The following is a 12,207-nucleotide window of genomic DNA, read 5'->3' as shown; positions in this document are numbered from 1 at the left end:
GGGTAAAATTACTTGACTTGACTTAAGTATTTCAGACAAATGTCTCGACTTATGAGTTTTCTTTAGGTCCTTTTTGGTAAAATTTGCTCAGTTTGACCCAATTATCGTATTTTTCATAATAACATTTCGATTGATCAACCAGTGCACAGAAGTTAAAGTAGTCAAAAGTACTGGAAGAGTTGTGGCCAAATATCTTGTACTTAGGTTAGGTTTAACAGAAGGGTCACAAACGAACCTGTTTACTGTTGATGTCTCCCGCTGCGTTTGGATCTGAGCCTGGATCCATTACGAACAAGTTGTCCCTGAAAAATAAATAGAAAATACGGTTAGGCTTAAACTGATTCACACCAATTATGTTTATGAGACGATTTCTGACTCAGAGCTATGTATTTTGTTTTAAATTTTAAATAGAATAACTTTTTTTTAATTTATTAAGCTAAGTTTTATCATTGACTTACATAAAAGGCAGAAGTTGAACAATAAAGATAGATTTTAAGTCTTATTTAAGTGCTTACACTCTATCGCGCTGTTATACAAGAACTTCACATTGCTGTTACCGAATAAAGTTTATTTTTTCTTCTTTACACAGTTTTGGGCGAATAATAAATTGTGCAGCATCTGACACTGACTAAATAAATCCAGCAGTGTTTATGAAGCGCTGCAAGAGCGTACAAGCCAAAGCTGCGGCGCAAATCGCTTTATCCGGGCATTGTCCGGGCGTATGCTTTAATCGCAACATTTTCGAGACAAGATAGGATGCGGCGTCTGACTTTTCGCCCGGGCCAAAAAACAACAACAGCACGACCTGATCCCAGGAAAGTTTTACTGCAAAAGTCTGCGACGATCCAGTTTTTATATTACCCAAACTTCGATCATATACACAGTGTTGCAATGACTTTAAGTAGCTCACTAAAGTCAGGGCATTAACAGCACTAATAACTAGGCAACAAAAAGTTAAAATTAAGATAAAATAGCAACATGACATTATTGAGTAGCGCCACTCGTCAACCAAAATGTCAAAATTTGCCGAAGCACAGCAAAAACAAATGCTTTTTGAGCGCCAATAGGCAACCAAAAATATCACAAGTTTAAAAACAACAACTTGTTAATGAGCATGACTGCCTTGACTGGGTTGTGAGAATCAAAAAATTGCAAAAAAATGCAGCGACGAAACTTTATTATCTAGAGTCATTGTAGGTAAGTCAAACTTCACACAAAAGAAAAAGCGAAACAGGAAAGCAACTGGGCTGAGAAAAAAGATAACGAGGTTTTTACTGGTTTTGAGTATAACTCGCAATCAAGCGTCAAGATATTCGTAAGCAGCGACTTGAGTGCAGTTCAGTCGAGTCATTATAACACTGAGAACTAGGCAACCAAAAGGTTAAAATTTGCCAAAAAATAGCAACAGGAAATTCTCATACAGCGCCAGTAAGCAAGCGAAACGTCAAACTTTACAACAACAAAAAAGGCCAAACAGGAAAACGACTACACCAAGCTAAAAGCTAAACGTGGTTTTTAATGGCCTTATGCGAAACCCGCAATCAGGCGACCCAGAATAACCCCAAAGCCAAGCAAAGGAAACCCCAAACCGGGAGTCACGATTGGGGAAAGCAAGTCGGGCTTATTCCATCATCGGAGTAGGCGTCTGACCGTGGTCGCTCGAGCGTGACGCTACACCTCTTATAGTGTTTCGTCACAAAGCAATCAAATCTGTGGGCGATGACAGGTAACCAGACATTAGGCCAGAGGTTCTTAACCTTTTAAGTGTCGTTACCCTTTTGGAGAACCTAATTGAGTTTGATTACCCCTCCAAAAAAACAAGAAAGAAAAACGAGACAAAGATGACAAGAAAAACGATATACAATGACTGATAAATTCGCCCAAAACATAACTCTAAATCGTAAACATTACGAAATCTTAAACTACTTTTTATTATTTGGCGTTCAAATCTAGATTATATTATGGTAAACAATAAAAATATAAATTGTAAAATTACACCATTTCACCAACTAGCTTCTTGCTAAATTTCCTAACCCGCCTAATAACCACAAAAATACCTTTGGACATTTCAATTTCACCTATTTCCCTGTTTAAGCAAAGTGACGAAGTTATTTGGTATCAGATCGGATCTCGATTCTTTTGGTCCAAAATATCGGGTATCGGGAACCGAATAAAATGTCAAGTATCGAGCATCCCTAGTGTCAGGTTTACATACTGAGGCTCGTTACAAAAAACATTTTAACTAGCATCCATGTGGGCAGCAACAATCCTATTTACAACGGCAATATTCATCTAGCGCTCAGGAAGTACCACTTTAGCATCAACAATAACAGAGCGTTGACATCTTGACAATAACGAACCGCCCATACTATAGCATCCGAAAGCCCATCTACTCAAAGCCATGTGTACGTGGACCACAACTATACAACAGGCAAGGTGTTTATCGACCACAAAACGGGGTCACGTGAAAATCCGGGGAACAAAAGCGGGTCAACGCAAGCTCAGTTGGGGCTACTGGGCCCACATGGGGGTCAGCGCTGATCGGATTACGCCCCCACTGGGCCAGCCTTTTCATCTGCGCCCGGGGTCAATCAGCTGGAAAAACGAGGGGGTCAAAGACTTTTTTGCCGAAAAAAATAGCCTTAATAAAGTGTTGGGCGTTTACTGCGGGTCCGCTAATTTTGAAGGAGAACTGCTGCTTTTATGAGTCACAGCGCAACTATTAATAAAGAGGCGGCGTAATTGATAAACGCCAAAAATTCGTAAATCGGGAAAATAAAAGGTGATTAGTGCTTTCGCTATTCAACCCGCTTACTGTATCTGTTAAAAAAGAAAATTCCCGCCCGCATTTAGCAAAGCGACGGTAAAGAACAAAAGATGCAAATATAATTGAAATTGTAATTTCTAACTTTTACAAGTCGTCCTGCCCAAATATAGTGTTAGTTCCGCTGTAGTTTTTACTTTCGTAATACTTGTTACTAATCAGTTTTTTATGTTTGCGTTGTTTCGTTTCTTAATTTATTAAAGCCAAAATATGCCTTTTTGGTGAAATGCATTTCTAAAGAAATCTCACAAAAAGACCGTCTTTAGACACAAAAGTTTAAAATTTATCTGACAGTCGTGACTGGTGTAGATAAAACTACCCGCCCCAATAAAGCGAAAGCGTTTAAAGTACTAAAAAAACACTTTATCATAAATTAAGCGTTTTGCAGCCAGCAAAGCCTTAGCAGCAGCGCAGACAAAGAAACAGAGGCACCAGTCAGGTTTGTAACCGGAGACTTTTCAAACAGGGCTTTATCGGTCAATCTCGCGCAGACAAAAACTGAACGCCGCTCAACGGCTAGGCTAAAAAGTGGAGACTTTTAAAACGGCCGACCAACTGTAATAGCCGCTGCTTCACGTATCATTAGCAGCCAGGCGCGCTGCCCAAAGAAACCGATCGCTTTTGGGGGGGGGGGGGGGGGGGGGGAATAAACGGGAATATAGGGGGGGAGTCGGACACTGTTGTGTTTGCCCTGTCGAGGTTTTAACGACCACAATTAAGGTTGATTAAGCCGTGCGTGGTGTTGAGAGAAACACTATAGCGTTGTGAGCGTTGTGCCAGTGTGAGTTTTTAAGCATTTTCACCAAAATTGACTGTTTTCAAGCTATCTCCAAAACTACATCCGTTTTGCATAACGCTAGTAAAAATTATTTTTCTGTTAAGGAACTTTGAGTGCCATTTACTTAGGCATATCTTTTCGTCATTATCAATATGAACAAACTTTGTTTGACTGCGAGAATTTCTTTTAAAAAATTAAAAAGAATAATTTTCGCATTTTGTACTGTCCAGCGATCGCTAAATTGCGAAATATTAACTAATTTTGTAAAAAACGACAACACTTCATATCTAAACAATGAAACTCGACGTATAAAAACCCAAGTTAAAAAAAGATCAGACATTTGTCTTTCGTGAAATTCATATACATAGCAAAGTTAGGGATAAGAAAGAAATAAGAAAAATAAGAAAAAACTAAATATCTAGTCACGAAGAATCGCAGTTTTGATTTGCAAATGTCAAAAACGAGGTTTGGTCGCGTCGATCAAGTCCCGGATCAATGTGGGGTGGGGCAGTGGGTGACAGGGCATATCCCCACAACAATGAACGTCGAGCGATTGCTACTAATCGTGTTTACACGCGTTACGGGCCTCGGTCCGCTGAACGTAAACGGGCGTGCGTGATAGTTCAACTTTTCACTAAATCTGACGCGATTTTTTTTGCGGGGCGGAGGCTGGGGGGTTGGGTTGCTTCGATTACGAAGGTCAAGGTTTAGCTAATTCAACATTGAATTTTTTCCAAGATACCAGTTTTTAGAAAACTTCGAGAAAATAACTGAACAACTTTTTGACCCATTTTAAAAATAAACTTTTTGGCCCATTTAAGTTTGCTCATCCCTGCATTAAACATATAGGGGCCGTCCAAATAAATGTTAGTAAGAAACAGTTTTTGAAAAATCTATATTAGTATTAAACATAAAAATTAAATTCTTAAACATTCAGATAAATACTGCCTAAATCTGTTACAAGTTTAACCACAAACTTAAACCATAACATCCCAACGAACTAGATTCCCGCGACCTTGAATTACTCAAGGGGCAAGACCAACATCTAAACAAGCGTCATCCATATCCAAATCAAACCAACTCGACCCGAATTGAAATCGTCGCTGCGTCAGTCAAACCCAACAACACGACACGGAGCAATAACAAATGTCAACATACGATCACTTACAAGAGGTTTTCAATTGGGAGCACACACCCCTGAGCAAACTCCAGTCGCCTCGAGTTGTGTCAGGGTGGTAACGGGGGGCGTATACTTACAACAAATGATTCCATTTCATCTTTTTTTCTGTATACAAGCTTGGGATCAAATTACGACCAAGTACAAAACATGTTTTTGAGGTTATAGTTCACCGAATGTGATTCATATTTTGCTTAAATGAACAAATAATAATAATTAAAAAAGGGAATACAATACCAAATATCATATAAAATCACGTTAGAGATTGTACACAAAAATAGGAAAATCTTATAAAGTCCACCTTTTGGTTTAGAACAGTGCTTCTCAACTTTAAAACAAATTACGGTGCGGACTATTTTAACTTGTTCAGAAATATTATAAAAAAACATGGATGCAAAAGTATTAAAAAGGATCCGTGTAAAATTATAAAAATCAATAGGAAACTAACATTAAGCAAAGCTTTTCTTCACTTTAATGAATTTTTTGCTCTAAAAAATACTGGTTTAGGGGCAGGTAGGACTCACATTTTTTTGAAAAACAAAGCAAAAACAGGGAATCCGCGATGCACCGATTAAATTATTATTATTTCAAAGCTAATATTGCGTTTAGTGTTTTGAATGGTATTATATTTTCTCGCATTAATTGTCAAATTAGGGGTGAGCGCAGTTTTTAAAAGGCAATAGATATTAAATCTGCCGATCTGGGCCAAACCTGGGCGCGGTTAGACGCAATGAAACTATACCTACACTCTACAAAAGCAATAAGTCGTACTTAGCCGTTGTCCGATTAGTACGATGGGCTCTGACGTATAGGCCCATGTAGGACCCTTCACTCTCTCGTATTCGGCCATCCGGCAATTTAAGAACCACTCTGAACGGTTCGATGGGACTTGGATTATTATCAATTGGGAATCCCAAACAAAACATATCGTGGATAGTGTTTTACGCATGCCAATAGAATAGTATATCTTAACATATGGATAGCTACACAAAATTGGACCGATGTTTAATTTGGTTGGGTCGCCGACTGCAGAATTTAACATAGTTAGATGTATTGATATCGGTGCAGAGCAATTTCTTCAAAAATTTAGAAAAAATGTGAAAGCAGTGCGAAGACCTGTCTGATATTCATCAAATTTGAACTTCCCAGTGCCAATGTCTTTATGTTTGGTTTGCTTACAAAAAGTTCACTGAAGAAAATAGGGTCGCCAAGAAAACATGTTGAGAAACACAGCTATAGAACGAAGGTAAATGGTTTTAAACAACCATGAAACTTGACTTGCTACTATGGTACTACGATGTGTCATTTGGCGAGATTCCCTAAAGAGCGTTTCTAATTTCGGTTCGAATATTTACACACGACATTTTCAGTCTCACCGTTTCCCACGCCATAAAATCGCAAGGTCTCGTTTCCACAGCAAGAAAAATAATAATAAATAATCAATAACGGAAAATCCCCGAGAGACTTGGACAACCAAGTGGGAGTCACAAAAGTCAAGCCGACAGAGGAAAAGCAAATGAGCGAAATTCGAAACGTCGCGTTTGCGCCCGAAGTAACAACATGGAACCTAGCCAAGATAGTCGAACTAGTTCGGGGACAATTCTATGATAATAACCATTGCCAGGCGCCAACATGCCGCGGTCCATTTGGAAACTGGCGTTTGCGTTTGTCCACGCCCTTTGACCTGTTCGACCCGCATCAGTGGTTCTCGAATTTTTCTAGCTTGCGGCACACTAACATAATCTTAAATATTTCGCGGCAAACTTTTAACAGAATAACAATAGAGTAATCTTACAATCAGCCTGAACGTACGACAAGCTATATATCTAAATGTCTCAATATTATTAATTTCTAATGAATAGTGCTTATCCAAAGTGCTTGCGTGCATGCTTATTTGCAACACAAATAACATATTTTTAAAATTTACGAAAAGTTTCGCAACACTTGACAATCTCTCGAGGCACACTAGTGTGCCGCGGCACACAGTTTGAGTATTACTGACTTACATGGTTAAAATTCTGAATCAAAAGTGAAAGGGCAGCACTTTTTGTCACTACATATCGTATTTCACTAATTTAGGTTTCGAAAATAAAACGTTAAAATATTTACAGGGCATTGCTTATTAGACTCTGTGGCAGAGACATTGCTATTTATCCTTGCACGAAAACAAGTCGTCATGTAAGCCATGTATTATGATCATAGTATGAGGTTACTATAAAATTGTTTTTCCTTCAGTTGTAAAACTTATTAATGTCTGGCGGTAGAAATCGTATTGAATTGCTAACCACGGTAGTAACACCAATATTAGTTGGTATGGAGTTGGTATTAAAATCATTCTAGTATGGGACTAGTGTCAGTACGAAGACATTGTATCTGGCATCTATATTTCGAAGTGGCTGCTCGAATCTGTCTGCAGTGAATAAATTAAGAGCTTTGAAGCAGAAGCAATCTATTAAGCTGGATTTGCTTTGTTAAAACTTAGATCTGTTTACGTACGTCACAATCATATTATACGTCACACGAGCCGATTGTCTCACGGGGACGAGTCGAGAAAAACAGAAAAACGAGCGTTCGAACTTAAGTCAGGGTTTTTGAACTTTTTTAAACGCGAACCTCTGATAAATGTTTTTGGTTCGCATGGACCAGGGTCAGCGATAATTTTTGGAGTTAACGTCACACAATAAAAATATTTAAGAAATCTGCTGTTTTGGTCCGAAAAAATGTGAAAAGTCTGAATACATTAAAAAGAAAAGAACCAAAAAGTGTTGTTTTTAATTAAACTATTATTCAAAAAATAAAAAAAGTTCCTCCATTTAAAAAATATTATAAACTATTTTCCTTAGGCCTTCTATAACCCCTAAAACTAGTCAACGTACCCTCAAGGGGTTCGCGGACGCCAGTATAACAACCCCTGACTTAAGTTACACGTAGGCCACTAGTTGAGCAGATTAAAGCTTGATTCCCCAGGTTCCGTACTGTGTTACGTGAGTTGTGTGAGCACCAGCTCTTAAAAAGCAACAGCAGCAACAGCAGCGACAACAGCGGTTAGAAGCGGACATCTGCTGCTTGTAATTGTGACTGGCGTGACCTTGCGCGGGCGCTCAAAGGTCAAACGCAAGCGCGTGGACCTACGGCCATCCGTTGGTTGGTCTCAGTTATTATAACGTAATACATAACATGTACAAAGTAGGATTGAAGATGTGATAACGCGACATCAACCAAGTAAGAAGGACAAAGGGTTGACACCGATGACCGCAAAACTCGACAATGAACTAAAAGAGACTGAAAAAGTATGCGTTGCTGAGTACAATGATAAAACTAACTTTCCTGCAAAACAAAACACCATAAACACGAAACACACTAACGATGTCATGAAGGGTAAAAGGCCCCAAAATCGCAACATTAACAGCAGCATTACTTCAAAACTGACAAAACAAAACAACATTTAAACGGACTTTTTCAACGCCGAAAAAGGTTAAATTAACTTTCGCCAGTGAGGCAAATGTTTTCAGGAACTTACCTTGCTGTTACAACGTAAGTATCGTCGACTTTGGTCATTCCTTGGACATACTGGAGAGGGGTGCCATCCGGTCCGCTTTCCCCTCGAAAAACCGGGTATCCCATCGTATCTGAAAGGAAAAAAATACGGTAATTTTAGGTAAAAATCGCAAGGGGTACTTAGTGAGACAAATACGTGTATTAATCGTAGCGCAACTCTATTCTATCATGAGTTACGTTATTAACAGTTGGTCGTTGTACGAATGTTGCATAAATGAATTGCTATGAGTTGTATGTTAACTGGTAGAGGGTGTCGCGCTTGGTATACAAAAAAAAAATAATAATAACTAAAAATAGTAAATACTTTGTGAACATTTCAAATACATGCTTATGCTTTGTTTTGATCTATTTCTTTAATCGTAACACGATATTGCCTAGAGGGCAGTGTTGTAATGACCTAGGTCAATGACATGACCGTGACTTGACTTAAGAGCACTGAAGTCATTGTTTTTACGTGAATTTAATTGACTTGAGTCTTTTGACAAAAATATCTTAACTAGGACTTCATATGTTTTTCAAATCATTTGACTTGGACTTTACCTATTATTTCAAAGGACTTAACTGGGTCTTTTTGAAATTTATTGTTTACGACACTATAAGGAGGAAAGGGCGCACAAGATAAGAGCAACTGAAAAAAAGCGGCACACTTTTGTGCTATTGCAGCATTGCACGCATCGCTGCACACCCGCCAAAGACTAAACGACCGTTTCCAAGCAAAAAAAGCCTTCAGCGATTTTAAGTTTCTTAGACTCAAAAGAGGAGCAATTGTTGGGGAAATCGCCACAAAAAATTTGGGGGATAATCGCCACAAAAAAGTATAGTCGATGAACTAAAACAAGATGCAAAAATATTTAGAGAAAACAGTCTAAACAAAAAATATATTGAGTAAAGGTTATGTGGTGAAACAAGCTGCGAAACAGTAAAATGGCAGCTTTTAAAATACGAACAACGCAACATAATAACAGCGTAACACCGCAAGTCTAATGCAGCAGTAGAAGCACGGTGCAATAGTCCAATTCATAAGTTGGCCAAGTCAAGTCATCATTATAGCAAGTCAACTTGGGTCAAATCACTAAATTAGAAAAGTCACATCACTAAAAGTACAACGATAAACCTTTAAAATTGGCAAACTCGTCCGATTTTGAGAAAAAAGTCAATAACAAAATAGAAAAAGTGCACTTATGTCAAGTCATCGAATTAAGTCATCACAACAATGCCGTGTGCTAAACAAGCTGGAAAAAATGTGTAAAGCCCGTCTAAAAACGAATGAGTGTGGGTGTTGGTTGGACCAACTCGGTTCTTCACGTTGATCGCAAAACAATGGCAGCTCCCGAAATAAGCACAACGCGACATCAACAGCGTAACACAACAAGTCTAAATACAGTAGCAGCACGATGCAGAAACCAGCTTATGCTGCAGCCCCTTTCCAGCGACAGGTGCTGAAATCACAAAGGCGCCGCTCCGCTACTCGCCAAGAACAACGGCTGGCGGTTTCGATTTACCAGCAACAGCGGTAGTGTAACTTAAACCGAGGGGCTCGTTTTATCGGCTGCTGCTTGTCGTACAAGCACGTGCGTATTAACTCTCAAGGAACGATTCTACGTGGACTTCGAACATGTTTGTTACTGAACTTTCGGTGAGAGTTTGTTTACAGGTTGGGAAATGCTTGTTGTGCGATATAAGTAAAGTGGTAGCTGTTGAAATTGACCCGAAACGCGAAACTAAGGAAAATTGAGGACTTAAAAAAATTGAATTTGAATTTTCTTTTTAATTGGCACAACTGTAATTTTTAATTGGCACAACTGTTTAATTGGCAGAACTGTACTCTATTGACTGAAAGAAAAACCTAGTTCTTTTGACACTGATTTTCTAAAACAGAAAAAGGAAACTAGTGAAAACCGCGTGAAACATCAAAAAATCAAACCAATAATAGTCGCACAGATCTTTCACCAGATTGCAATGCACCAAAACAGCACTACCTTATAAAAACTATACAATTTCCTCAAAATTGCACGTGTTCGCGTGTTTTAATTTTTATTCCGGAACACAGTAACAAGCGCTTGCTAAATGCTGTCGATGGAAAAAATAGGAGGGTCTCCAGCGCACTATGGAAAAACGTAATTTAATTACTTAACATTTTACGTGCCCACATACTTATATACAAGGCTACAAAGCAAAAAAACAAGCGCTTGCTATATGCTGGAAAAGAAAATCGCGGAGGGAAAGTTTGCCAGGCCGAGAAGCGAAACACCGACCCGTGACGCACCAGTAGGGTCGCCAACCCTTACGTCGGGTCAACTGCTGCGGCTTTGGAGCGGCTAATCCCGTCTTTCGGCGGCTGATCGGCTCGAGATCTTCGCTTGAGATTTGGAGTGGAACTCGAGCCTTGAGACTAGCGACCCGATTTTGGGGTTTAAGAAAAAAAAAACGATTCGAAACGGGGTTTTTGAGAAGTGTTCTAGTTTCTATGGTCTAGTCAGGGTTTATCACTGCCCTCAAGTTAAGGACGACTGAAAAAATATGATTTTCATTGCAAACAATCCTATAAAAAGAGGATAATAGAAAATAGTTTGTATTTACTATTATTACTTTTGTAAAGATTGGACTAAATATGGACGTAATAACATTTCATAGATAAAATAACAATATTTCCATGTAGTCATTGAAAACAAGGACACATCTTATAAATAAGGACGGTATGGAAGCAATAAGGGTATCACGATTTATTTTCTCTTAGGAACTGTTTGATGTTGATTGTCAAACTTCTTGGCAGTGAGAAATGTCAAATCACTACTCTATGCTTTATTATCAACTTCGCATTTTGTAGGTCCCGGTCTGGTGTGTCTCGTAGCCTTGGCTAGGCCTTGATCGTAAAATACCAACCGGATGCTTTTTGGCTCGGTTATTGATTTTATTTTCCCTTGGGTGAACTGGATGCCAAAATAGAGAAAACGATTTTTTAAAAGCTCTTTAGAAAGTAGAATGTCAAACATAGAAATTCTTGCTATGCGTTTTGCGCGAATTAACCATGGACGGTGCATTTGATAAACGGGTAACCAAATGACAAACTACAATCGCTTTTAATGTAAAAAAATATAACCTATTTTGTTTCTCGCGGCTTAGTTTTGTTTGCTTTGGTGATATCTGAGCACATAGATTGGTGAAGAATAACTTGAATACATAACCGGCAAAGGCCAAGGATACCTTGTTGAAATGATTATAGCAAAAAAATCAGAAAAAAACACCCCATAAAACATCAACAACGAGAAGTATGAATACGCCAACGACAAGTTTAGTAAACCTATTTCTGACAACTTTCGCAAAGTTAACAAACAAACACAAAAAACGATTAAGGTAAAAAGTTAAAAAAGACTCTTTTAAAAATTGTCAAAGACAAAACGAAATCGTAAAACAATTTTGGGTGAATTTTAGCAAACAAACGTCAACCAAGGCAAGACGTGTGAGCGAAAAAGGAACGGCAAGAAAGCCGCAGGAAACACAAGACGACAAGAGTCGGCACGCCTTCCAAAAATTAAGTGACCCGAAAAGCCAAGGCACATAAACTTGCCCCAACAGAAGGGGTTCGGCTTCACAGGGAAGCCATAACGAATCGAGAAAATTGACTGTTTTTTCGCGTTTTTCAAGTCTAATTGGGTACTCAGAAAATAAACAGCAAACGTTTAAGAAACGAAAATCTTTATAAAAAAACAAAAAGAAATAACAGTTACGCCGCATGGGGTGCGACTAGTTCCGAAAATCTTGTGCTATAAAACTAATTTCAACTGGCAGTTCAATATAGGCCCGCGTCTTAAAACAAATAATATTATTGTTAGTTCTCCAATCCTGAGGAAAAACAACGGCTGAACAAAT

General features: G+C 38.6%; 1 protein-coding gene across 1 annotated transcript in view; it reads right to left on the bottom strand.

Annotated features, from left to right (window-relative positions):
- LOC146167413 (semaphorin-6D-like) overlaps window positions 1–12,207 on the bottom strand; it is a 29,655-nt gene that overhangs the window by 2,612 nt on the left and 14,836 nt on the right. Inside the window, exons 3-4 of the mRNA XM_083385575.1 lie at window positions 8,300–8,408; window positions 236–302 (exon numbers count right to left, since the gene is read on the bottom strand). Of these exons, the coding sequence (XP_083241701.1) occupies window positions 236–302; window positions 8,300–8,408 (176 nt within the window). The remainder of the gene's footprint in view (window positions 1–235; window positions 303–8,299; window positions 8,409–12,207) is intronic.

Source organism: Ascidiella aspersa, chromosome 1, assembly GCF_963924565.1.
Source record: "Ascidiella aspersa chromosome 1, kaAscAspe10.2, whole genome shotgun sequence".
NCBI lineage: Eukaryota > Metazoa > Chordata > Ascidiacea > Phlebobranchia > Ascidiidae > Ascidiella > Ascidiella aspersa.
This window is presented reverse-complemented; position numbering and strand designations above follow the sequence as displayed.